The 27,316-nt window shown below is 46.9% G+C and overlaps 1 protein-coding gene across 1 annotated transcript in view; it reads left to right on the forward strand.

The window, feature by feature from the left end:
* Positions 1-27,316, forward strand: part of CCDC170 (coiled-coil domain containing 170) — a 466,382-nt gene that overhangs the window by 217,727 nt on the left and 221,339 nt on the right. The window contains exon 6 of the mRNA XM_069606775.1: positions 13,380-13,524. Within this exon, the coding sequence (XP_069462876.1) occupies positions 13,380-13,524 (145 nt within the window). The remainder of the gene's footprint in view (positions 1-13,379; positions 13,525-27,316) is intronic.

Genomic DNA, 27,316 nt, shown 5'->3' on the forward strand with positions numbered 1-27,316 from the left:
TAACTCCCCGTGCCCCACTGTTTCCAGTATTGCCTTGACCATCTGATCTTCGGTTTGGACCTCCAAATTATGCTTGAACCTGGCGAGGTGTTCCATCATGCCCCCACCTTGTGGATGTTGTCCACCAGCTCCTGCAGGGCCTTTTCGTTTGTGTCCACTCTCGCTTCCAGCATGTGTAGCTCAGTCCTCACCTCCTTTATTGCTCCCGTCAGGTCCACTTTCATTTTGTCCAATTGTGTTTGCCATTCTGTCCCTGAAATTCTAGAAGCAATGCCCCATGAATTTTTGTGTGACCCCTTTTTCCTCTTGGACCTCCTCGGGGTGGGTCTCTTCTTCATTCCTGTCGTTCCTAGGTCGCTGTCAGTCATGGCTCTGCGTTCTTTCCTCCACATTCTCTGTATCGTCCCCTCAGTGCTCTTTTTTTGTACCTTTCGCTGGGGTCTGGGCCTCTTTCCCTCTGCTTTTTGACATCTCACTTTTACTTGGGTGCCGATTTTGCCCGTCTGGGTGCCGCCTTTCCCCTTTTGCCGATTCTAGTTCATCGCTTCCCACTTCTTTGCAGCTCTTGCTTTGACGACTTCCCTCTTATGCTTTTGGCTTGCCTTTTTGAATCAGTGTTGGGGGCGTAGCTTCCTTTAGGGTTGTTCTTGCTGCTTCTACTTGTTCTATTTCATCGGCTGAGGCCTCCTGGGTTAATGTCTCCCACTCCCTTCCCGGGTGGGTAGCTGCATAGTTGCTGTAAGTGGTTTTTTCCCCTTTGTCCCTCAGCCTATACTGGTTCACACTGTAGTTTGTTTCCCCCTGATGCAGGCCCTGTTGGTGAGGTCTTGCGCTGGGTAAGGGGGCCACTGGACCTGGCTTCTAGGCCTTCCCCCTTCTATGACCAGTGACTTTTGGTCCTTCAGCGCCCCCAATACAGCTTCTGCTGCATGGGTATGATTGTTGATTAGCTCAACTACTGCTTTGTTGCCCCCTTTTGGCCATTCAGCAGATCTGTCTGGCCCCTGTTCAGCAGGTCTGCTTATGATATTGGGTGTAGGTCTTGTTGTATGGAGTGCCGTGCCCCCCCTCTAGGTTTACTGCCTCAGATGTATGTCTTCCGGACCCCAGATGAGCAAGGGGATGACTGTGTTAGCGGGGAGACTGTGCCACGGCTCACCGTATTTCTTGTTGCAGGCTCTTTGTCCTGTCTCTCGGCTCTTCCTCCTCTCGGATTGCCTTCCTGCTGCTCACCTCCTCTCTCCCACGCGGCCGGCTTCTCGTGATCACGCTCCTGCAACCTGCTGGGAGGGACCGCTACACTTCTGCCCGCTGCTCTGCTGGCCGGAATTCACTTCTCTCACCACTGCACGTCTGGCAGGGACTTGCCTTTGTCCCAGTGCCTCGATCCACCTCCCGGACCAGCTCCTCCTCCTTATCTCTGCACTCTGGGCCGCTCCAGTTGGCGCTCTCTCCCCACTCCTTCCTCTCTGCATCTGCACCCCCAGCGCCCCGGTTTTTTCCCTTGGGCTGCAGAGAGTCCTCCTCGTGGGGGCCTGGCGGCTGTCAGGGACAGTCTCCCGATGCTCACTTGCTGACTCCCTGACCCACTCACACTGCAGCCGCTGCACCGCCGCAGTTCGCCAGCCGAATCGCTCTCTTCGTGACAGCTCCCTGCTCGGCGCGTCTCTTGCTGCCTCTGGCTCCCGACCTTCACTCCAGAGGTAGGCTTTTACCTAAGCTTCATAGCTAGTGCCAAATCTTGCCCAGGGAGGGGATTTAGCTATTCTTTTTCTACATTTGAGGTGGTAGGGGTTTGGAGAGCACCTTCTCACAGTGTTCCCAATACAGCGACCATCTTGGAATGCGGTTATGGGTTTTAAGAGTCTTAAGGTGAGGGGTGAACCATTTGAGGGTAGGTCCTTTGTGAGAGGGAGCGGTCTTGGAAGGGGTTAGGGGAAGGAGTGAGTAATTTAGCCAGAGGTCAAAGAGATCAATGGCTAAGGGTCTACCTGTGGCCAGGAGTGAGGGGAGGGTGTGTAGCAATGCCTCAGCCAGGTCTGGTAGCACCTTGACCTTGTTCCGTTCCAGCACTTGAAGTGGGATATAGGGGTAGTGGCGGGCTTGGTGGGTGGCAGAGAGAGAAAAGAATGGCAAGTGGTCAGTCCAGATGAGGGATTTGGGGGTGGACGTGGAGATGAGGTCAGAGGAGCTGAAGATGGCATCAAGGGTGCGGCCATGCGTGTGTGTGTGTGTGTGGGTTCTGTGATATACTGGGTGAGGTTGAGTGCTTCTAGGCTGTTGACCAGGGGCAGGGACATGGGGTTGTTGGGCATGTTGAACCAGAAATTGAAGTCTCCCAGTAGGGTGAGTACAGGTTGGGTAGCTAATGTGGCTGATAGTGAGTCATATAGGCTGTTGGCGAAATGTCTGTCACATCCTGGTGGCCTGTAGACGAGTAGGAAGCTGTGTGAGAGAGTAGAAAGGAGAGTTTGACCAGAAGGGATTTTCAGTTGGCAGTGCTGGGTTGTGTTTTGGTGGAGGTGATAGAGATGTGAGGTTTGTGGAGGATGGCTAATCCCCCTCATCTAGAGAGTCTGTTGTTGGTGACGAGTGCGTTGAGGGGTGGGAATGCTTTGTGAGCGATTGGTTTTAGGTCATCCGAGAGCCAGGTTTCGTTGATGAAGATAAGATCAGGATTTTCAGAGGTTAGGAGATCTTAGGTGCAGTGTATGTTTCTGACCACAGAGCGGGCATTGAAAAGCAGACAGGTGACTTTGTGGGGAGTTGAGGCGGCTGTGTTTTTTCAGATGTCTGGGGTTGGCAGGGATGGGATGGTGTGTGTGGCCGGTGAGATGATGGTGGTGGCAGGGATAGGGTGGATAGGGTTGTGCATTGCACTTGCACAGGCAGAGTTGGTTAGGGGAAGGGATGCTGTTGGTGGGTGCCTAGAGGCCAGTGGCTGGTTGGGACCAGGAAGAGAGAGTGGGCAGTCACAGGTCTTTTGCTGAATGGTGCCGCGGGATGGGTGTTCAATTCAGGGGTTGGTGAGAGGAGCAGGGCCATTGGAGTCGTCTGGCTTGGTGTTGTTATGGAATGGCGCCCGGGGGGTAGTAGAAGGGGCGATGCGTGATGATAGAGAAGGAGGGGTGAGAGGCTATGTTCAAGGAGCGAAGTGGGAGGTTGGGTTGACAGAGGGGATGCGGTAATGGAGCTCGGAAAGGAGAGGCTGGTTGACTGATGCAGGGCTGGCGTGGCATGTAGATTAGAGGGTGAGGGCAGCCTCTACCTTTTAGTTTTCTGCGTTTGGGTGCTGAAGGAGTGTGTGAGAGGGTGGGGGGGGTCTGCGGAAAAGGGGCTTAAGGTGATGGTTCGGAAAAGGGCAAGATGTGCCATGCTGAGAGAAGGGAAGGGAGTGGCCGGTGGTGGTCTACTGGAAGTGGTCGGTGTGATGTGGAGGATGGGGGAGCATGTTTGTTGAGGGGGGTGTGGCGGGGCAAGGGAGGTGGATGTAGTGCCAGAGGCGGTGGGTGCGATAGGTCTGGGGGGTGGAGAGGTAGGGCATTGGCTGTTGCATTCTTGGATGTGGAGTTGGAGAGTGTGTGGGACTGGTCATAAGTGTGTGTGAGGGAGGGTATGTGAGAAGCTGTGGGTGGGAGAAAACCGCACTCCTGGGAGGGGCATGGTGGGGAGGTGGGATGATATGGGGGAGGAAGCTGTGCATGGGAGAAAGCCTCTCGCCTCGGGGGGCAGGGGGTGGGAATGAGGGGGGTGGGAGGGCAGGGGTTGCAGAGAGCGGTGCAGGGTTCAGTTGATTCTGGGTGTGCCAGAGTGCCCTTCTGGTCTGAGAGTTGGGGGGTCGACACTGAGAGGTTGAGGCAGGTTGTGAGTTATTTTGAAAAGTGGACAGGAAGGAAGGATTGTAGATGAGTGCGGGGTTTGCAGTGGTGGTTTGCAGGGAGGTAGGGCGTGAGTGGGTTTTGGTGGGTCTAAGAGCTCCTCTGGTCTGGGAGATGGAGGGTGTGGTGGTGGCTTTAGGTCAGTGTGTGTGTAGGCTTCGAGTGGAAGGGAGGGGGGAGAGAACATTTTGCGTTGTGTAAGGTGGGTTCATGAATGAGGCTGCAAAGGTGAAGGGAGTAGGGCGGATGGGGTGAATTCCAGAGTCCTTGGGAGAGCCTCTTGTATGTGAGTGGGGAGGTGTGTGGTGAGTGGCAGTGTGTGAGAGGGTTTCTGGGTGAGTGTGGTACTGGGTTCAAGAATGACAGTGTGAGGGTGAAGGATGTGGGGTGGGTGGAGTGTATTCTGTGTGAGTGTGGTACTGGGTTCAGGGCGGGTGGGGTGTATTGCGGAGTGTCTGAGGGCTCATCTTGTTTGTGAGTGGGGAGATGTGTGGTGAGTGGCAGTGTGTGCGATTCTTGGTGAATGTGGTATTGATGGTCGGGAAGATGGTATGAGAGGTGGTGATCTTGGTTGTCGGTGTGCCCGGCTCCAGTGTGTTAGTCACCATGGTCGTGTTAGGGTCTGGCTTAAAGGTGGGCGGGTTGGAGGGGGCTTGGAGCGTCTGAGGGTGAGGAACTACCGTATGTGGGAACCGGCTAGAACTGAGAGAGCCCCATTAGTGCGAGGAGGCACCTAGATTTGAAACAAAGCTGCAGATATAGGCAGCTAGTTTAGACAAAACAGCAGTAGGTGTTACTGTATGAATTGAGATACTTGACTGGGAAAGTACACAACTTGGAGACTGCAGCAGTAAATATAAACAGCTAGAGTTGAGGCTGCAGCAGCAACTTTAATTTGTTATATTTGGGATATCTGGCTGCTGGCAGAGGACGCCCAAATCAGAGTCAGCAGCAAGTGCGAACAGCTAAATTGCACAAATAGCAGCTAGTATAGACAGCTAACTTTGACACAGCAATAGTGCGAACAGATCGCGAGATTTGGGATACCGCTATACAGGGGATGCCTGATTTCAGAACGCAGCAACAAGTGTTCAATGGTTACGTCTGGGAACCCGGCAGTCGAGCGAGAGTGTCCAAATCTGAGTCGACAGCAGCAAGCAAGTATGAACAGCTCGATTTGAGATGCTCGGTTGTTGCGCAGAGATGCTCGGAATTGAGACAGTAGCAGCAGGCGCAAAACAAACAGAACTGGGATTGTTGGTTATTGGGGAAGCACGCTGAAAGTTGAGAAAGCGATAGTGAGTCTAAACAGCCAGCTTGTTGAATATGGTCACATGAGTGGCAGGATATTAATGGAGATAGGACTGAGAAGGGAGACCCCTAACTGGGGCCACAACATTAAATGCAGATGCACCCAGGCCTGTGGCAACATGACGGACACACACACACACACACACACACACACACACACACACACACACACACACACACACACACACACACACACACACACACACACACACACACACACACACACACACACACACACACACACACACACACACACACACACACACACACACACACACACACACACACACACACACACACACACACACACACACACACACACACACACACACACACACACACACACACACACACACACACACACACACACACACACACACACACACACACACACACACACACACACACACACACACACACACACACACACACACACACACCCCCCCCCCCCCCCCTACAGTTCGAATTTTTGTCATTAAAAGTAGCTTAATTCTTATGGCAGAGCTGATGTGCAGTAGTGTTTATATGTGAGGGCAGGGTGTGTAGAGTGAGCATGCATGTGCCTTCTGCAAAGGTGCGGTGTGCGAGAGAAGAAATGGGTTAGCTGTACAAACAACTACTTCCTTGGTTCAATCTATTTACACAGTGCTGCGTTTCACATGTGATTTAAGTGCTAGATGAATGCATAATCCTCAGCCTCTGAGAGGTTCTTAGAGGCAGAAATTGCCATACCTAGTTCCTTCTATTGCAAAAACAGGGTCCCCATTTCATGATTAAATGCAGCGGTATGGCCCACCCTCCTATGCTTTGCAGTTACATGCAGTGCCAACCACGAGCGAGGGGTCCAAGGAGCCTGATTATCCTCCTACTATTTGTTCAGGCTTTTGAGGCATCACAGTTTAGATCTAGCCAGAGATGGTGCAGTAGGTCTGGGTCGAATACACATAACGGAAATTGTTGTATGCTTTCTTAATTGTGAGGTTAATGATGAATGTAATTTTCTAGTTTATATAATAATGTGTTGAAGGTTTATGTTCACCAATTGACACAAATAAATAAATGCAATTAGAAAAGTAGGTCTGGGAAATAGCAAGATAAACTGCAAGCTGCCCTCTAATCATTTCCTGGTCTACACCACACATTTCAGGTTTCACTAAAAACGATTAAACGTTTGAGTCAAGTTTTAATTGGGTGAAGAAGGTTACCACCCTTGGCACTTTGATTCACCTTACACAGGGTAACCCCACTTAGACTGGGATGAAGCCAGTGGGGTGACATTTCTCACTGTTAATCCTCTCCTGAATCACCTTGGAACAAACTTGGGGTGCACTTGTACTTAAATCTTAAGTGAAATATATACCAGTATGCCATTTTTGGGATTTTTAAGTATGGATCCCTTGGTTCTTGTCTTGGTACGTAAATTGGAAGAGTTTGAGATGGTGCTGTTACTATTGCTCGTAAACCTATTTCCCATGAATCCTGTGGGGCACCTACAGACGTTTCTAAAATAGTAGGTCAGCTTTTAATGAATGCTTATGGTGAAATCACACAGCGCAAGTCTGAAAGAATTTAAGAAGCCAAGGCAAACGTGAAGACGCGTTCATCCCTGGTTTCCCATGAACTCATGGGCACCTACTTTTATAGGTGTGGTTTAATGGTTCAGCTCTCTCTTCACCAATATGGCATAACCTGAGCAGCTTTGGGCTCAACCAATTCCCCATATCTTTAACTGCAGGATTGAAGGGATGAAAACAATTTGTAAGACATCTCGTAAATCAGGCGTCTTTAAGAGAATTAAATAAAAAGGGCAGACAGATTTACAGACAGGTAACTACCTCCCAGGTTGCCTTGTTTTACCAAAAACCATAGAGTAGGCAAAATGGCCATTCATTTGGTAAGACCTGTTCATGGAAAGTCAGGGTAAAGCTATTTCATTTGCTTTTGGGTAGCACATAGACATAATTTGCAGAACTAACTAGTGTCTGTACTCTGTGAGGGGTCAGAAATGTGACTATGGGACTCCACAGGAAAGGGGCTCAACATTTTACCGGGGCCTCACTTTCCCGGAATGCTGGGGCTGTAATTCCCTGGTTATTCTGGCAAGTTAGGCGCCAGTAACTCATTACAGGTCCAGTGGCTACCTGCTGGTTTTTATGGCACGGTTTCCGCTGGACTCGTAATGAGGCCCATTGACTTGGTTTAAAAAAAAAAAAGTTCTGATCAGTTTCAGTTAGTTAATGCTGACTTTCGCAGCAGCAATCAAGCAATAGCCAACAACTGGAAGCTTTTGCTTATTGCTGCTGGAGAACAGAGCATTTTTCAACATTTAAACGAAAAAATGCTTGGGCTCTTGAAACAATTCAGCATCTTTTTACAGTGTGCGTTGCTGTGATTTTTTTTTGTTTGTTTGCACCTTGCCTAGACCAGCAAATGGAAATATTTGCACAGGTTGTTTGGAATCTCATATGTAACCACGGGTTTTCATCCAGATTGCAGAATGTTTGTGCTGGCTCTCTCCACTGCAGAGTCTATTTGTTTGCTCTGATCTGAAGCTAGAACGGGGTGCATGCTCCACAGCATACCCCTCCTCTTCCCCCTCAAAGTGCAGGCACACAGGTGCAAGGTAGGGCCTCACAGAATTACTGTGCTGGAACATTTTCAGCTGGTAGGGGCGATCAGAAAGAGTTGCAACAGCACAAAACTAGATTGTACGTTTTTGAGGTGCTTACCCACTGTAGACATGCTGTCGGGCAGGCGGAGACTTGCGGCGACACAGGAGCTGTTCAGTTTTTAAATGCCAAGGATGGGTTCAAGGCTCCGCAACTTCTTTCACACACCACGTTCTACTTCATGTGCAATGCCAGCAAAAGGTTCGCTTTACTCTCTGTGCTGTCTAGCATAAGACGTTCAAGTTCAAACTTCTTCCACACTTGCGCACAATGCATTGACAGTGCCAGAGAAAACGCCCCTCTCTCATACTGCTGTCCAATAGCAATCCACGTACAGTGCCAGCATACTAAGCGCACCCCACCTTTCTCTGGCTAAATGGAAGTCGAGATGAGGGTCTTTTCCCCAGCCCCTTGCCCGCAGTGTTGTTTTAGTACACCCTGTATTGATGTGTAGACAATACCTGCTTGCAGGCCCTGCTCCTATGCCGAGCCCTAGCTCTGCAGCGGGCTTTGTGCCGCGGCCGGAATGGGATGTTCTTCGGATGCCAATTGCCTGAAGTGTTTAATTAATAACTGGCACATTATATTCCTGGGCCGGGGCTTCCATCTGCGCTCCAAGAGTGAGTAAAGGCCGGAAGGCATGGAGGGAGTGTTTGTTATTGGGAAGAACAGGTTATTACCAAAGGTCACCTTGGCGCCTGTGATCTGCATGCACATTGCATGCTTATTGAATGAATGCACGGTAAGTCTGGGAGTTGTAGTCTATTTTTCCTTTGCATTGCTAACCCATGCAACAGAAGGATCATGGTGGCAATAAGCTATTATACATTGTGGGAGTGGAAAAATGTCTCCTTCAAAAGAAGGCAAATACTGTCTCATCCCCTGGGTTCCTCTCACTTCCCACTTTTTCCCCTCCCAGGTGATCCTCCCTCAGGACACCACCCCCAAGGTCAGGATCAAGAAGTGTCTGCCTTTCCCTGGCTACATGGGAGGAGACTTTAGGCGAGGATTCAGTGAGGATCCACAGGATTCCTCACAGGATTCCTCACAGGATTCCTCACAGGATTCCTCACATCCCTTCCTCGTGCAGAATGCTCTAAATAGTTATAGGAAAGCAGCACCCTGAGATGTCCTATCAATGAGATAACAAGAAGGTAGAGCAGATTCAAAGTGATCACCCGACGACAACACATGTATTCTCTAATAGCCTTTCACAAAATGGCATCACAGATGTGCCTCTTCCGCGGGGCACGACAGTGGCTGTGCAAATGTACAATTGCTACTACTTCACAATGGAAGCTTAGCTGGAAAATAACTTTGTTTTCCTGCTGAGATGCAGTCGATTTACTTCATCCTGCATTACAGTTTAGAATCCCTCTGAGATATATAGGGCCAATTTGAGGGGCAGTGGCATCCACTGTCTTTGTGATGAGCTATTGGGATCTCTCTCTCTCTGTCAATGTTCGATTGTGTCTGCACTGCAATACATAAAAGACAATAGAGATTTCCAGGTAATGTAATGCGCAGTTTCTAAAGCATGCAAATGCCGCAGGTGGTTTCCTGGCCTTGAAAGTTGACAAGACTCCAATTAGGCAAAACAGGCTATCAACACAAAGGGGAACATTTTGAGATTCTTTCAGAGTAGCAATGGGGAAAGTTCAATAAGGATACCTCCTGAGAGGAGAAACTCTAACTCTGCCTAGTTTTTGCCTTCTCTGTTTGGGGGATAACAGCAGATAGACTTGCGGGGATCGCAGGTTACGTGAAGGAACATAACAGGAAAATCTCCAAATAATAAAGGAAGGAACTTGCTATAAAATATGCTGTGTACCCTGCACATGAAGTTAACAGCAACGCACATTTGCGCTGGAAACTAGAAAAAAGTATGCAAGACCGGGGAGACAGGCAGTTTTATGCAAATCCTGCAGCCACCCCAGACGAGTGTCCTAAACGGCTCAGATAGGGGCCATGAACATAATCTAAAAGATACATTTCCGTGGCTGACATAGCTTATTCTTTACGATAAATACCAACATGCATCTTCTTCACCATTCATAAACAAACTAATCCATTTTTTATGACATGTGGCACCTAATGGGCTTAGTGTGAGCTCTGCATCCAATGAAATACCTACATTCCTCCCTACTGTGACTGGGATATGACCTGCCTGGAGTCAGAGGCTGAATCTGGTGCCGCCACATGGTTATGGAAGCTCCTATGAGCATCATTTCTGTTTTGGAGGCATTACAAAGAGCAATAATGAGGTGCAGTCTGGTAGTCCAGACGTAGGCCTTTGTGTTAACCAATGGGTGGGTGTTGATGTAGGCCCTTGTCTTAACCAATGGTGGGTGCAGTAGGCATAATTATGAAACTGAAGGCCGAATCATTGACTTCAGTCATAAATTCGTACATACCAATCATGTTATTATACTAAAACTACAACTACTTAAGCATGATACCCTAAACGCTGTAATAAAATGGGACTATTTGCCAGTATTCACATTAAAATCACTCAAACGACTCTGTATAGCTTTTCTGGTTCCTGCACCCAAGTACTTTATTCGGCTTTCGCCATTTACAGACAGTTAAAATGAGACGTAACACATGTTCATATACATAGTTGAGAATAAATGACATGTAATTGTGCACAGCTCTTAAAAATATTATGATTGCTGAGTTTAGATAAAAAAAGCTTTACAAATAGTACCCGGTTAAGGTCGTCTTCCCAGATGCTTAAAAGAGGCGCTACCATATTCACAAAGATCGGATACAAGCATGTGGCAGCCCCTGGACATTTTGACCACCCTACTGTCGGCCCCCAACGTCGGGCATTGGATAAAGTGTAGATCTAGCACCTTTAGCATTTCATTCTCCATCTTTGATAAGTGTCCCATGTGGTCACAGGGGTTGTTTGTTCCCTGTTTGCCTCTTGGATCAAGTAAATCCTTGTCCATAAAAACTTTGTGAATTGTTCCCTGGCCTCCTTTAGTGCTGTGTGGCTCTCTGCTGGGTCCAACCTCCCTCCCCCCACCCCCAACTCCCTGCTGCTCCCCTGCGCCACTGTAGCATGCCTGGGCATTCTGTAGTGAGTGGTTGGTCTTCCATCCGGTTCCTGAATGGCGAAGCCTATCGATTTTCCCATTTGAGTAATCAGTTATTTCCTCCTGTTCCAGGCTGCGCCTTATCTTTTGGACCTAATTAGTTCCAGTTCTTCTTTGGATGTTGCTACGTGAGGGGAGGATAGCTCAGTGGCAACGCGCAGGTCTTGGAAGCAAGACCACGCTGAGCAACATTGGTTCAAATCCCGGATCTGCGCTGAAACCCCCCCCACCCAAAAACAAGCGTGCTATAAATGCCAGAACTTGCACAATCCCAATGTACAAGGTCTAGTAGTATCATTCCCACCCAACCCCCATCCCCTTACCTTGTTGTGCCTTCAGACGCACACGTATATAGTCGCATTGCAAATGAACTATTACATTACATTACATACATCCCGTGAACCACCAGAAAGAGAAGAGAAAGAGACCTGGTCAGGCCAGAGACTAATAGATATCGAGACAGTGACACCAATGTACATATGTGACTTTACCAGGGAGCCATAGACAATGGTCCCCCTCAACTCCCTCACACCGACTCTGTGGTAGGTCTGGTACTGGAGCTGCCCTGCAAGGCTGTCTACCCGAGGTTGAGAGGGATCATACCCAGGACTCTATCACACAATCCACTTTGTAGCTAGCAATCCAGATCGCCATTGGTCAACAGTGGAAATCTATCAGGTCTGAGATCACAACTACACAGCCAAAACCCCATGCCATCAGGTGATAAATGAAATTCGGTGATGTTGTGACCAACACCAGAGGCCGTGACCAAGATAGCGTTCCACACAGTCTGTTGATTCAAGCACCACTCCTTCAGAGGTTAAAAAAACCTCCCTTTTTTAACTAGAGCTGATGCCCATCAAGTGCTGGTACCTGGGATAGCTAGGACCTGTCCAACCAATATTGCTCACGAACCAGTAAACACAAGCTATTATGTACCAGTAGATCCAGCAGTGGAAGAACTTTGTGGCGGAGTCACACGTTTGCAGAGGATTCCAAAAAACAGAGTAACATATGCTTTCACTTAGATCAGACAGAAGATATTCTATGCACATTGAAATATGAGGACAACTGATGAAAGCATTACGTTATTCTGGAAGGTGACAAACCGCAAGAAGAGCAGACTTACAGAATAACTGCTTTTCGGGCAGTTAGTTCATGTAACATGTACTCATTGTGGGCAGGAGACATACCCTAATACTCAACTGAAGTTTTGCATTGGTCATTAACAACTCCAAGCTGAAGATGCTGTTATGCCAGGACACTCTGAGGGAAGTCATCCTGGGCAGTTATATGCCCTAATATGATGAATGGCTTTGATAGAAACAAAAACTGAAGGTGACAATTTTAAAATAAACCCCAGAAAACATGACAAACGGAGACTCTGGCCGTAGGGTGGATTGATGGGCAGGGTAACTATTTGGTGACTGAGATTGGATTCATTCTCTCAGACCCAAACCTTGCTCCGAAAGCTTTCCATCCTGGGGCAGCACCCCTCATCGCAGGACTAAAGGAATTGGAGAGAGAGAGAGAGAGAGATAGATAGATAGATAGAGAGAAATAAAAATGGAGAAAACGGGCTGTAGAGGAGATGTCCATATGACTGCTAAAGGTGAACCCAGGGGTGTAGGTTTGAAACCATGACCAAGTATTGATGAGCTGTAGGAGTAAAGCCATTCTGTAGTGGAGGTGCAGATGAGATCCCCTTAGGCATGAGTATGGTGACCCATTTAGTGCAAAAATTAGGTTATCCACCTAGAGAATAAGATTAACACCCTGACGGTGGGAGTTATTAAGGAAGTGGAGGGCGGGGTACTAGGATAGCTCAGGTTGCTGGCATTCAGGTGGAAACATTAAGGCTTTTCAGATATGGCCCAGCCCCTGTATCCGCCCTTTCCGCGGGTCTAGTATGCATGTGCATGTGGATACAGAGACCCAAGCATGTCTTCCCAGAGTTGATGAATAAAAGCATAGGATCAAAATTCTTTGAAGGAGTGACGAGAACAAAGTCAGCGGGACACTTAATAGTCCAAGGTCTATGAGTGACTAAGCTGACCATGTGCCTGGGGAGATGACCCAGATTGTGATTTGAACTGTTCTTATTGGGTGGGGAGCCATCTTGTTGATGTTTTGCCTTTCCTTTACTTATTTTGGCCCACTCTTGTTAATACCCCTGATAAACCTTTCTTTAGCCTTATAGTTGTATCTCTGCCTCATGTTAATCCTGCTTGGCTTTGTGACATGCCCCCAAAACAATCCTCAGGGGATCAAAAGGCAGCTCATACCTTGGAGATCCCTTTAATTATATTGATCATTCACCTCAAAAATGGTATTCTTCTGAGGCACGTCGACATTTTATCACATTTTGTTTTTGTTGTGTTCTTAGTGTGGTGACTAATATTTTGGTGACCTTTGCATAGAAAGTATTACGCTGAATGGGAGGAGAGCAAGCATCATGCTTCAAGGAACAGTCGGAACTCTGAAGAGTTTGTAGCACACCTTTCTGGTTGCCTGGAGGTGGACATCAGAGGAAGAGAGAACCCACAGGAGCTTCTACTTTCAAAGGTGCCCATTTACTCTGCTTACTGTTTTGGTAAAAAAATGAAACACATTGATGATTATTGACATTGTTATTTATGCCCATAAGATTTAACAATGGAATTGTTCTGTCAAAAGCATGTCTTGTGCTAAAAGGAAAAATATAGACATTATTTTTGGAAGCCAGTATGCCACGCCAAACACAATGCGTGTTTTACTTCTGCCAGGTCTCAAAATGTGCGCTTGCCACTACCCACTGGCGAGTGAAAATGGATGTTTGGCAACTCAGAAGTAATGTCCTGTCTGCATGTGGAGAAATTGGGGGGGTTGAGTGACTTTTATGCTTGGCTAATATCTTGCAACCTGGCATTTATACCCCTGACCTTTATTTTATTATGTTTAATGACATCAGGATTCAAATCATGCTGCATGGTTCAGTGTATTGTTTTAGACAGACACATCTCTATACATTATCAGAACTTGCCACCACCCTCCGTGCTCTCTTCTACTTTCAGTAATTCCAAAGCAGGTCTATGCATGTTTATGTCAATAATGCAATTAAAGAAAAGGAGAACAAAGAAATTAAAGAAAAAAAACCAATGAACAAACACTAGACATGTTTGTCACTGTCTCGTAGTCAGATCAGAAGAGTATAGTCAAGCTTCCAAGTGTTTTTGTGATTTCCATTCACCCGTTCTGCAGGCTCTTCCCTCCGACCTCCCTCGTCTCAGAGCCAAGGTCTAAAATGCGATTTCTACCTCCCACTGACATCCCTTCCGAATTCCACAAATGTATGCATTGTTGTGTTCTGTCACTGGCTGAGGGATCAAGCAGATATCTCACAACTGGATATCAAGTTCCAAGGGTCATTATTTTAACAACAGAAGCTAATGGATAAAAAAGGCTGTTTTATAGGAGTGAAAACAAGCAAATCGCAGCTTCCCTTTAGGGCCACAGTCCTCAGTCTGTCCCTCTGTCCCTTAGGTTCCACTCTCCCAGGGATGATCAAAAAGTGACTCAGTCTCAGGGTTTTTAAGTGCCATTTGCTGGGGTGTCTGTCTTGTCAGGATGTTGTTCCTTCATCGCTCATACTAGGTACCTTAGCCCTGACATTGCTTTGCCCTGTGTTATCAGACGTGATAAACATGAGACTGTTTGGGATCCTTGATAGGACCGCCTGGAGCAACTGGGTTGGTGAGGTAAAGCTCTTCCCCTTGACAGTCTCTGCCAACATGAGAAGACTCCACCAACTCAGGAGTCTCTGCAAATGTCCAACTGAGGGCCAAACCTCTCTCCTCTCTACTCTTTCTCTTCCCTCCTCTCCTCCTTGTTACTTCTTCTGTTTTTGTGCCTGCTTTTTCTGGTTGTCTCCTTTCCTTTCCTCCTTGATGCTCTGAAATATACTAGTCTGACACATTCATAGGTTTCAGTGTTACTGGAATATAGTCCTCTGCATCTATTCTGCTGGCACAGTTCTCTTATAGTCTCATTTTAGTAGAATGAGTCCCATAAGGTGTTCGGGCTCTCCCCTCTACTTGTGTCTGTAGCCGGTATGAGTGGAGAGGTTGTACGTACCCCTATGACTACTCCCTTGGGGGTTTGCATGTCTACTGAGAGCGGGAGTATGTCTTGCCCTAGGACTACCTTCTGGGTGGTCATGCATGTCTGTACGGGTGATCAGAGATCCTATGACTCCTTTGACTGCCCCATATGTGGTCATAGGTGTCATTCGGGGGTGGTAAGGATGTGTCGTCTCCTGTGACTGCCGCTTGCTTTAGTGCAGACCTCGGGTGGCTTGGTCTGGGGATCCCCTGTATACCTCCTTTGGGTTCAGCATCCATTATTTCTAGGTGTCCCCCAACCCTTTTGACCACCACACTGTCAGTCTCCAAGATCAGGAAAGGCCACACTTTGTTGTTAGCTTTTGGTTTCCTTGCTCACTGTCAGCTTCTTCTTGTCTTGGTTATCTGGCCCTGTGTAGATTGTGCAGTTGGTTTGCTTGACTTGAGTGGGTCAGGACAATAGGCCTAGGTAGCTGCAAGAGGGGTGGTTGTGTGCCTTCAGGCCACATAGTTCCCACCAACCACTAGGCCACTTAAACTAGTTAGGAGGCTGGGTAAGGTACCTTTTTTCTTTCCTTTCTTAAGGGGGCTGTCTCTGCTCCCCACCACCCTACCATCCTGTTGTCCGTTCACATTCCTAGTGACCTGGGTCTGAAGGGGGTCATTAGCTCCTTTTTTCTGCTGTACTTTTCTCTATTCTACTTGCTTTTCTCTTCTAACGCCTTCTCAATGCAATTCTACGTGCCTGTTCCTCTCCCCCTCCTCCCTTTAATTTAGTCTTAGGTTGTGAATGATTCTTCTCTTTATTTTCTCTGGCCTTTCCTGGGCTGGCCCTTTCCTTCTCTCCTCCTAAGTGATAACTCACTACTTCCTCCAGTTCTCCTAGTCTTTTCTCCAACCTTTTGTACTGCTCTGGCTCGTCCTACTTCTTGTTCACCCTCTCCTTGTTTGTCACCTCCTCTCACCTCCGCTTATCCATTCCACCTTCACATCCTCCTTTCTGTGCGCCTCTCTCCAGCTGTTCTTTTGCTTTCTAACTTCACCCTCATCATTTCTAATATCCTTCCCCCAGAACCGCACTTCCACCCTCTTCAAATGCCCACCTATTTCTGTCAGTCTTGTATAGGGGCACCTCCCCTGACTAATGGGACTCAGATGTGCAGGCTTTTGCTTTCTAAAGCTGGATTGGTAATGCTTTATTTAACCAGAGGACATACCACTGTGTTTTTTGGGCCCATTTTCCCTGTTCAGGCCTCCGACTACCAAGCCCTTACATTGTGCTGCTGTCAACTAGAATTCATATCTTGCACATGTGCTGATAAGAGCAATTGTGTACACCCAGTCACAAACCTGAACCGGCAAATAGGAGGTTGTCTGTCTGTTTGTGAGCACATGCTCATTCAAATTGGATTTTCTTTCTGTAACTGTGACATATTTTCAATACTCATAACCTGGGTGAATCGATCCTAGGAATGCTTTCCCAACTTAGTTTGGGTTTAGGACTCTGAGGGAAAATGGTAATATGAATGGGCAATTCTACCCCACCAAAGTTCCTTCAAGGGACGGGACCACAAGTCTGATCCATGTGACTAACCCCTGCCACATAAGCAGAGTAAGCTGCAGTGAGCCAGGGGATTCTATGCTTGGCAGGGTGCTTCGACCCTGCTCAGTGGGTAGCAGCACCCTGTCCTCATTGCTTCCCACCATTCATCACCAGAGTCAAGTAGGGGACTTCTTTGTATATATCCTCGCCTTAACCCAGGCTTCCCCTAGAGCAGGGCATAACGGTTCCATGTCTTAAAATTGCAGCAAAAATGGCCATGTATACAAAATATTGCGGCAAAAAGGCAGTGGTTTTGCCGCCACAATCATGTGAAGGATGCAGGGGACACCCCCGCAACCCCTAGACCCATTATACCATTTAAGAGGAGCGGGGGACACCCCCGCAACCTCTGCTCCCCTTAAATGATATAATGGGGTACACCTTTACCAGGTCAAACCACTGCATTTTTGCCCCAATTTTATTACCTGATACCGGCATAACTAACCCCTCATGGTTATTTCTTATATTGTGGTTCGGAAAATCATTGGGCCACTCCCAGGTTCCCTTTGATCCCTGTCCAGCAGTCTTCACTTTGATTTCATATAGGGACATCTTCATTCCTGGGCTTCTACGTCCTTCACCAGCTTTGAGTAAACCAATCATCAAATTGAGGTAGGAGAATCCCCAGTATAACTTCTTCAGGCAGACCTGCTATAAATGCTACCTCTGCGTAAAACTGGTAGGCTTCCACCCAGAAATGAATGCAGGCCTGGGGCTATACTTTCCAATCCCCACGAGTAAAGGTCGCTTGAACTAACCTCTCAGGTAACAGTTGTTCTGTGTAAAGAAGATCTGACTGCACTGTGGTATCTCAGCTGAGTCCAATGGTGCCATTAACAAAAGCCCTTCCAACTCTGTGGGTAAGTAGTATTTATAATCTGCTTTTCCCCTGACCCAACACATCTCTCTCTCTCTCTCTACCCTAGGTTTCCTGGCTCTTTGCGGAAATCAGAGCAAGCCATTGGGTTTCTTCTTCACTCTCTGGCAGAGCCGGCATACAAAAACTAGTATCCATCAACGGTAGTGATTACTTAGATCATTTTTGGTAATGTGTCCTAATCTCTCATAAGTGTAACACTGCACAGGAGTGTGAGATGTTAGCCTCTTGAGTTCAAGTGTCCCGGGTGGCCAAATAAAGACTTCAGTGAACATTGGGCTTGATGGGCAGCTCAAAAACAGCCTTCGGCGTGCAGCCATCCAGACGAGTTTTCATCAGGGTGAAGGTTGTGGTGGTCTTTAGACTACAGTCACTGGTTCCCCTGGTTTCCATTGCTGCTTTCCCTGATAACCAGTAGCAGTTTGAATAGCCATCTTCAGGGTAGGTTGGTAGAGCAAAACAGACGTTGGATCTTTGAAGGTAGTGATGTTGCAAACTGTTTCATGATGAGTTGTTCTATGACTCCCTCCAATGTCAACTTCTTGAGCCAACAATCTTATATATGACTGATTTGATATACTATATGTTTCAGAATCTGTTGGGGTAGAAGATAAACTTTCACAGCTGCTGGAGGTTATTATATTCCTTGTCATATTGGAGTCAGTTCAGAATTTCATCTCATAGGTTTTCGAAGGCATGTAGGCAGACCATCTGCATTCAGAACTTGGGAAGCTGCTTGAAGGTCACCTTTAAAAAGGTTTGCAATATATTTAGCCCAGTCTTTTTTTATCCTATTTCACCATCTCCGTTATCCATTTGAAATTGTGGAAGAAAGCTCTGGGATCATTGTCAGGGGCAAACCTCTATAGTGGAGCCACAGGAGGAACCGGGGTTTGGGATGGTTAATGATGGATCTAAAATGTTCCAGCACAGTTAGTTTCCCATTCATTAACTTATCAATGCTGTTTTCTAATGTGAGCTCTCCTCTGCCTTGTTTACTTCTTCTTGTATCTCATCCAGCTCCATCTGGTCTTTTTCTGGGAAGGATGGCTACAGTGGTTGGTGAAAACATTCTTCACATTCTAGGATGTTGTTCTTCCCGCAGGTTAGGTTGCCACAGAACCCTTTGAGAGCAGCTCTGGCCTCCAAGGGATATCTCGCTGGGGTAATACTAGTGTGTGCTCTTGGAGCTTAACTTCTTTGGCCTGAACATTACACATCCAAACATTGTTGGGTGTTCCCCAAAATGAGGTAAACTGTTGAGGACCTGCCTTGGAAATCTACAGTTCAGTATACAAGCCTTCTGGCACTGGCTTATTTTGAAATGTTCTTAAGATTTCCAGTCTCCCTTTCTTCCAGGGAATGAAGGAATGGTGGGTGGCTGTCTTCCTCTTGGCAGTCCCAGATCTCCCCTCACGCCTCACAACATAGAGATTAGCAATACCACTGCTTGTAGATTCCTGTTTTTTTTCTGTAGATATCAACTACATGGACCTGCTTGGGTATAAGTCGACCTGGGAGAACAGGGTGGGCAGAAAGCATGGAATAAAATTCTGGAAAGGGGCGACACCCATTTCTTTATCCAAATTGGAACCCACTGTACAATCCTCTCTATTCATTTAGGCGGCACCCTGGGGGTGGCTCGAGTTTCTGGACTTGTCAGCCTCACTTCAGCCACCACTTTTCATGAAGCGGATCTGGATCACTGACCCTCAAATGCCAATTAGTATTTTCTGTAGTTTTTTATTCAAGTTAGTCATAATAATAATAATAATAATTTAATAATAATAATTTAGCATTTATATAGTGCTACGTAACCTCAGGTATCTGAGCGCTGCTTATTATTACCCACGGTGTGTGGTGCTCATTTATTGACCTCAGAAAGGATGAAAGGCTGAGTTTGGCCCTGCCGGGATTCGAACCTGCGTCAGCAGGATCTGCACAGATGTCAAAGCGTGTGCTCTACTTGCTGTGCTATCTGACCGGCATTGTCATGGCTGTGTTCAAGTAGTCCCTAGAAATTGCCCTCAGCACCACTCTGTGCCCCACAACTCCACTCCTGCCACTACAGAGAATTATCCGTGGGTGTAGCCTCTGGGTTTCAACCAGTACATAGTTTCTGCCTCTTGGGCTAATTAGTAATATAAACACCGGATGAGCGTTCTGGGAATTTCAGTAAACCAAAAAAGGAAGTCTCTGGGAGAAAATAAAAGTTCTCCTGATGTACTTGATAAACTAAAGATAGGGCAACAAAAAAACAGGTTTGCTTCTCCTGGCTTTTCACTTTGTCAGAAAATCTCTGGATGCAATTAAAAGTTCTCTAGTAGAAACAAAGTCTCTCACTCCTAGGTCTTGTCCTGGAAATATTTCAGTCACTCACAGTTTGGGAGTTTAAGTGGCCATGGTCTTCCTTGTTTTCCTTGGCCACTGTAACTTTCTCATCACCCTGGTTATACCATTCTCTGGAAATCTTGCAATTGGGTTGCTGGATTCTGGTGGGTCTGGATGACAGTACTAAGCAGTAGCAAGGGGGATATGTAAGGGCCTTCATGCCAGGCCACAGAGTTTCCACCTACCTCCAGACTATTTATGATGGTCAGGAGGGCGGGTGCAGTGTCTTAGTTCTTTTCCTTCTTTAGTGGGCCTGGCTCATCTCCCGGTCACCCTGCCTTCCTGCCTCCTAGATGTTCTGAGAAAACCATGTTCCTAAGGGGTTCATTAGCCCTTTACCTCTGTTCTTTTCTTTTTTCCTTGCTTCATTCTTCTACAACCTTGTTGGTGCTTCAGCCTCCTGCTAGTTCCTATTCCCACCCCTTCTCCTTCCTCAGGATTAGGTTGTGCTTGATTCTCTTCTTTACTTCATATGGTCTTACCTGGGATAACCCTTTGCTTCTCTATTCCTGAGACATCAATCCCTATGCCCCTATGTCCTTTGGTTCTCCTATACCGTCCTTCTTATTTATTTATTTTAATATTAATTACGTACCACATGCCCATAGGCCTCAGAGCACACGTAATCTCCTCCTTACACCATTTCATTTTCCACCACCTCCTTCTTTCTATTGTCTGTCATCTCACCCCTTCTTCTCCTTTCCACCTTCCCTTCAGCTCCTCCATTGTTCAGCCTTTTATCTTGATTTTATTTTTATTTTTAAACATATTTTTATTGATTTTCCAAATCAAGAAGAAAAAAACATCAACATCAACACCCCGCCTCGCCCGTCCTCTCCCTCCCTCCTCGAGTGGCAGTTCGTCGAATTTGATTTCCCCTTCTTAAAGAATGTCAAGGATTCTAATATTGTGGGGGCACCACTGAATCATATAGTCACTCTGGAGGTAGTTTAGGATGCTGCCCCAGTCCAATTGGAAGGCTTCCAGATTCCCCTGTATCTTGTACGTCATCCACTCCATGGTCACGAATCTCCATACCTTTGCAAGCCAGTCATATATCGTTGGTGGATGCTCCTGCTTCCAATGTTGGGCTATTGCTAGCCATGCTGATATTATCAGTGTCATAATCCCTTTCTGTTGGGTTTTCGTATATGTCTTCTGCTTTGGCTCCCACATTCCTGCTAGCCATACCTTATCTTCCAGCTCACTTGTTCCTTGTACCATTTTTTTTCCACTTGTTTCGCTATGGCCGGGCAGCTCCACCATATGTGATGCCAATCTCCTTTTGCTGGCCATCCTCGCCAGCAGGCGCTGTTCCTGGTGAGAAACATGGTGTGAAGTTTCTCTGGGGTGTAACGACAGCGGAGGCTATTTTTTGCCACATTTCCCTCAGTTGGATGGAACGTGTCAGGATTTTATTACACATGTCTCGCCACTGGTCTCTTGTTATTGACTCCTCCAATGTCGCTTCCCATTTCTTCATGTACTTGCATGTTATCTCCTCCCCTTGTGTGTGTAGGAGATTATATAAGCTGGAGATCAGCTTGTGGGAGCCCGTGTCTGTGGTCATATAGACTTCCAATTAGGTCAATTGTCTTGTTGCCGCTTCTCTGTTAGGTGTGCGCTTTAGCCAATGTCTCAGTTGTGTTAATTGGTATTCCTCTGTGGCCTTTATACCCACCTCTTGTATGCATTCCTGGAATATCCCCATGGTCTGGTCTTTATACATATCCCTTATTTTAGTGCCCCCTGCTTGCATCCAACTGAGGTACGCCCTCTGTTCCATTCCCGGTTGAAAATCTGGATTCCCAAACATTGGGGTGAAAGGGGATGGGTGCGTTGTGAGGGTTCCCCTTTTGAGAGCCATGTGCCATGCTTCTATCCCTGCAGCCATCACCTCGCTTATTTTTATGTTCAGATTTCTGTGGGTTTTATTCACCCATAATAGGTTTGACAGCGGGGCGCCGGCTACTGCCTTGTCTTGTTTTGCCCAGATACGATGGGGGGATTGTTCCACTCATTCTTTGATGACTCGCAGTTGCGCTGCCTCGTAATATCTCCTGAAGTGGGGGAGTGTGAGTCCTCCTTCATTCCTTTGAGCAGTCAGGGTCGCCATCGCTATCCTTGACGTCTTGTGTTGCCATATAAATGTGGAGATCATCTTATTGAGTGTCTTGAAGAATGATCTGGACTTTTATTGGCAGTGTCTGAAAGTTATAAAACAGCCTCGGCAGCACCGTCATTTTTATGGCCGTCAGTCTGTCCCACCATGGTACGTTGAGGGGATTCCATTTTGCAAGATCTGTTTTCAATTGTGTTAGAAGGTGTGGACAATTGGTACTGTGTAGGTGCTTAATTGATGGTGATCATTTTATCCCTAGGTACGTGATATTATCCTGGGCCTTTTTCAATTGGGCCGTTCAGGCCAAGTTATCCACCAATACTGGGTCGGCTGACAGATTCAAGATCTCGGACTTGTGTCTGCTGATTTTCAGGCCAGAGATCATCCCAAAGTGATCTAGTTCCTTCAGCAGCGCCGGGAGGGAGTACTCCGGTTCCGACAGCGCAAGGAGCATGTCGTCTGCAAAGGCCATGGTTTTATGTTCTTCTCCTCCCATTGTTATTCCTTTTATTTGGGGTGTCTCCTGAATTCTGATCAGTAGCGCCCTAGGAATATCGCATACAGGAGCGGTGAGAGTGGGCACCCCTGTCTTGTCCCTCTGGTTAGGGGTCGAGAAGGTGCCATTCAGTGAGATAGTGTTGTCCAAATCCCATGCGTTCCATAGTATGAAATAGCTGTGTCCATTTGACTCTGACAAACGTTTTTTCTGCGTCTAGCAACACCAGGATCGCCAGGGTTTTTGGTATGTTCCACTTTTTCCATTAGATGGCTCACCCTTAATGTGTTGTCTGCTGTTTGCCTCCTGGGGATGAATCCTGATTGATCCGGTCCTACTATCGTCAGCAATAACTAGGATAGTCTTTCCCCCAGGATCTTCGAATAGAGCTTTGCATCTACGTTTATTGGCGCAATTGGGCGGTATGAATCTGGTTGGGTTGGGTCTTTTCCCGGTTTGCGGAATATGACCAGTTTCGCTTCATTCATTGAGTTAGTCACGTTTCCTTGCGCTTTAAAACTATTGAACAGTTCTGTCAGTTTTGGGGCCAGTATGTCTTGGAATTTTTTGTAGAAGGTGTCCGTATACCCATCCGGGCCTGGTGCTTTATTTCTTGGTAGTTTCCTAATTGCCTGGATGACTTCCTCGACCTGGATGCCTCTTTCCAGGAATCGCCTGTCCATTTCTGTGATCTGGGGGAGAGTAATGTTATCTAGGTATGCCTTCTGGGCTTCTTCCCTTCGTTGTTCCAATGCGTATAGGGCCTGATAGTAGGTTCCCATTATGCCCCCCATTTCCTCATTGGTCATTTTTAACTGTGCTCGCTTATCCCTTAGTTGCATTATGGTTGTCTTGCAGCCTTTGTCTCGAAGTTGTCTTGCCAGAAGTTTATCCGCTTTGTTAGCGCTAATATAATATCTCTGCTTTGTTCTCATGAGCGCTAGCTCTGCTTTTTTGTTTTATAGCATCGCCAGTTGTCCTGGGCCAGTTTCGTCATCTTGCTCAGGTGGTTCAGCATTTCTTTTTGTGTTTCCTTGTCTTCTTCGCACTTGGTGCGTTGTCTGTCTCTGTGCGCCTTTAGTGCCATCAGTTCCCTACTCAGTACTGCCTTGAAAGCGTCCCATAATACCCACTGGCCTGTCGCCCCTGTGTCGTTCTCTACAAAGTATAATTCCATCTTTCCTTTGATAGTTTTCACCATCAGGTTATCTTGTAGAATGTCAGATGGGAATCTCCATGCCTACATTCCTCCCCCGGTTCTATTGAGGTTGAATGACGTTACTATCGGGGCATGGTCCGAGAGCGTAATCGGGCCTATTTAAATATCCGCTACCTTCCCCACTAATCCCGTGGAGGCCCAGACGTAATCAATTCTAGATTGTGAATTATGAATGTGTGAAAAGTGGGTGTAGCCTTGTGTGTCCCCTTTCTTTGTTTGCCAGATATCATGAAGCGCAAATGCTTCATTGGCTGTTTTCAAAGCCTTAGACGGGACTTGTGTATGATCGTGTGCTTGAGCTTCTGTCAATTTGGGGTCTCATGCCATATTGAGGTCGCCCCCCATTACAATGTCTCCTGTGGTCAATCCTTCTAAGGCTGTGAGAGTTCCTCTCAAGAAGCCGTCTTGCCCAGTGTTGGGTGCGTATATCGATGCCAGTGTGTATGTTCTTCCTTCGATTTTTGCATTTAAAAAAGGATAGTGCCCTTTTTGTACGCCATAACGTTCTGGACATGTGCTTGTTATCTATCCTGTATGGCTATGAGTACACCCGCTCTTTTCCACTCTGCGTTTGCCTGGTAGGTCTGTATGACCCCCCTTATCCTGACCCTCATTTTGTCCCTTTTCTTTATGTGGGTTTCTTGATACATGATAATATCTGCTCTCATCCTCCAGGCCTGTCTTTCTAGTTTTTTCCATTTGACCAGGGTGTTCATCCCCCTGACCTTGTGTGTCAGGATCTTTATCGGTCTTGAGGTCTTCCTATCCATGCTCTGTCCTCTCTTGCTTATTTAACTCCCTACATCCCTCCTGACTATAGTGTGTCCTTGGGTTATATCTTTCCAGCTCGTCCTGCCACCATTGATCCCTCCCATCCCATTGTCCCCTTCCCTCCCCCCTCCCTTTACCAACTTCCCCTTCCTCCTCAGGGGGGCTAGGTTCCTACGTGCATCCGGACAAGGTGTCCCTCGCTCCTTGCCCCCTATCCACCTCCGGTCCATATTGTGGGGATTACTAAACCTCACTTCGTATTCCATTTATGCCCTTCCCCCGTCTCCCCTGAGCCTGTTTAGTAGGTTTCCGGGTGGCTCCTCGTGCCCTCTTTTAGTCTATTGCTCTTGTTTGCTTGTGTTTCTTCCTCATGTTGCATTGGAGAGTGATACCTGCCAACTTCTCCTTCATCCTTTGTTTTTCCTCTGTACTGTTTTCCATCCTCCCAATCTGCTGGGACCTTGTAATGTTTCTTGCGTTCGGGAATGAGCGCCTCCATCTTCTTGTTGTATTCCTAGGATCTGTTCCCCTTCCTCGCATGTCGCTATCCGATGTTGATTCTCTTCCCAGGTGAACAGAAGCCTGAATGGAACGGTCCCTTTGTATTTCACTTGTTTTGCTGTCAGGTGGTGGACCACTGGGCTCATTTGTCTTCTCTTCTGAGGTGTTGATTGCACTAAATCTTGATAAAGCTGTACCACCTAGCCATTGCCTCTCATTGGCGCTGCATATCTTGCTTTCTGTAGAATGTGTTCTTTTTGGATATATGATGATATGGCCGCCAGCACATCCCTTGGCCTTGCCCCTGGTTCGGCCACTCTTTTTGGTACCACCCTATGCAGTCTGTCGACAAATATCTGTGGTTCCCTTTCCTCGGCCGGCACTTCCACAAAGAGCTGAGTGACCATCGCCTGTTGGTGACCGTCGCCTGTTGGTCTTTGTCCTCAATTGATTCTGGCAGGTTTTTAATTCTTATATTGGATCTTCTCAATCTGTTTTCTAGATCTACACACTGGAGCTCAAGGTTGTTAGTGACGCATGCTAGCTGCTCCATCTGTTTTCTGCGTGTCCTCTTCCACCTGTTGAACTGCTTTTTCCAGTGTATCGGTCCTCTCTTCTAGCTTTGCACTGTCAATCTTCACTTCTTAGAGGGACTGTTTCATATCTTCTTTCAGGGTCTGGAATTGTTCTTGAATGGAGAGCAGGAATTGACTATTTAAGTCTTTAAAGCAAATCTGCATGTCTGCTTCTGTCATTACTTTGACCCCCATTTCTGGCCTGTCTGTATTGTGCAAGTCTTCTGTTCTTCCACTTCTTGCTGAGGTTGTCTCGTCAGCGCTCCAGAGTTGCTTTAAGCTTCCGTTTTGTTTTCTCTTGGGGGGGTGTGGAGGAACTGAGCAGGGGTCGTGGTCTTTGCCCTGGATATTGACATTAATGCTACTGTTGTTGGGCTCCCCCTGTCTCTCCCCTTCTTCTCTCAGACCCTTCCTTACATGTCCGACTATGGGGGGTCCTGTGTCCCTTCACTGTTCCGAGATTCAAATGCTCTGAGTGTTGTGGAGAATACATTCCTCAAGTGTATTCTAGGGATATCCCGGGCTTTGCCAAATGCTCTTTGCCATCTTGAGCTAGATGTATCCCCAATCAATGTGATGGCAGCATTAAAGCCCCTAAGGCATTGGCTTAGATTACGGCAGACTCCAGAATTAGGTGCCTTTTAAGGTGGACATGGCTTACTTATGGAAGCTTGAGGGGTTGTGAATCGGCCTTTGGGTGGCCCATTTATGAGCTAAATGAACAGGATGTCTGGTTAAACCCATTATTGATTAATAAGGTAAAGTACAATAGTATTAAGCTGAAATTGCAAGGAAATACCTTAAAGAGAAAATGGTGACTGCTTGCAGAATGTTAAAGCTGGCTGCAGAATGTGTGAGAATTAAGCCTAACTTTGGCTTTCAGAAATATCTGGACCTAGTTGAACCATTGCTTGCACAAAGTTTGTAGAACGGTTGGTACCTTAAAGGTGGCCACGCTTACCATGTCATGGGCCATGGGGAACTTGGGCCTTTGCCCATTGTGTAACTACTCTGAGGAAACTGTAATTCATTTTATGTTTTTTTTTGTCCTGTAACGCGTGCCCTTGGAACAATATATCTTAAACCTCTTCTAATATCCTCAGGTATTCGAAGCACGAAAGAGGCTGTAGAATTGTGTAAAGAAACAGAGGATCTGGAAAGCATATATAGAGTGGCAAGATTCAAGGAAGAAGTTCCTCCCAGGAGTTTGAGGAACAGTGTTTTTTTGTTGGTTTGAACATGCAAGAAATAAACATTTCACCATATATTCTTTGCACAAGAACGGTGCCTTTGAGTCTATATCCAGAGTGAGAGGGGCCTCCTTCTGGGTGAATAAGACATCCAGTTTTGCGTTACTTAGTTGAAAGTGTAAGGAATGGAAATAGGTTTAGACACATGACGGTGGGCCTTTACTTTACTGACAACCTGACTGGGTCCTTATTATTTCTGTTGAGGTAGGGCAAACCCTCATAGGAAATAGGGCAAGAAAGGCTTTTCTTCTCATTTTGGTGTTGTAAATACAACTTTATACCAACCAATATGCCATCTCTGTGTCAGACTTGTACTTCTGCACCCTTACACCACCCATTTTTGTATCTTCCAGTAACAAGAGGATCCTGTTTTTACACATCATAGACTCTTCCAATAGTGGCTTTCGTTGAGCCTCCCACTTCTTCAAGTAATGCCTGTTGCTGGGGGATGT

The sequence above is a fragment of the Ambystoma mexicanum genome, chromosome 4p, assembly GCF_040938575.1.
Source record: "Ambystoma mexicanum isolate Mex_15411 chromosome 4p, UKY_AmexF1_1, whole genome shotgun sequence".
Taxonomy (NCBI): domain Eukaryota; kingdom Metazoa; phylum Chordata; class Amphibia; order Caudata; family Ambystomatidae; genus Ambystoma; species Ambystoma mexicanum.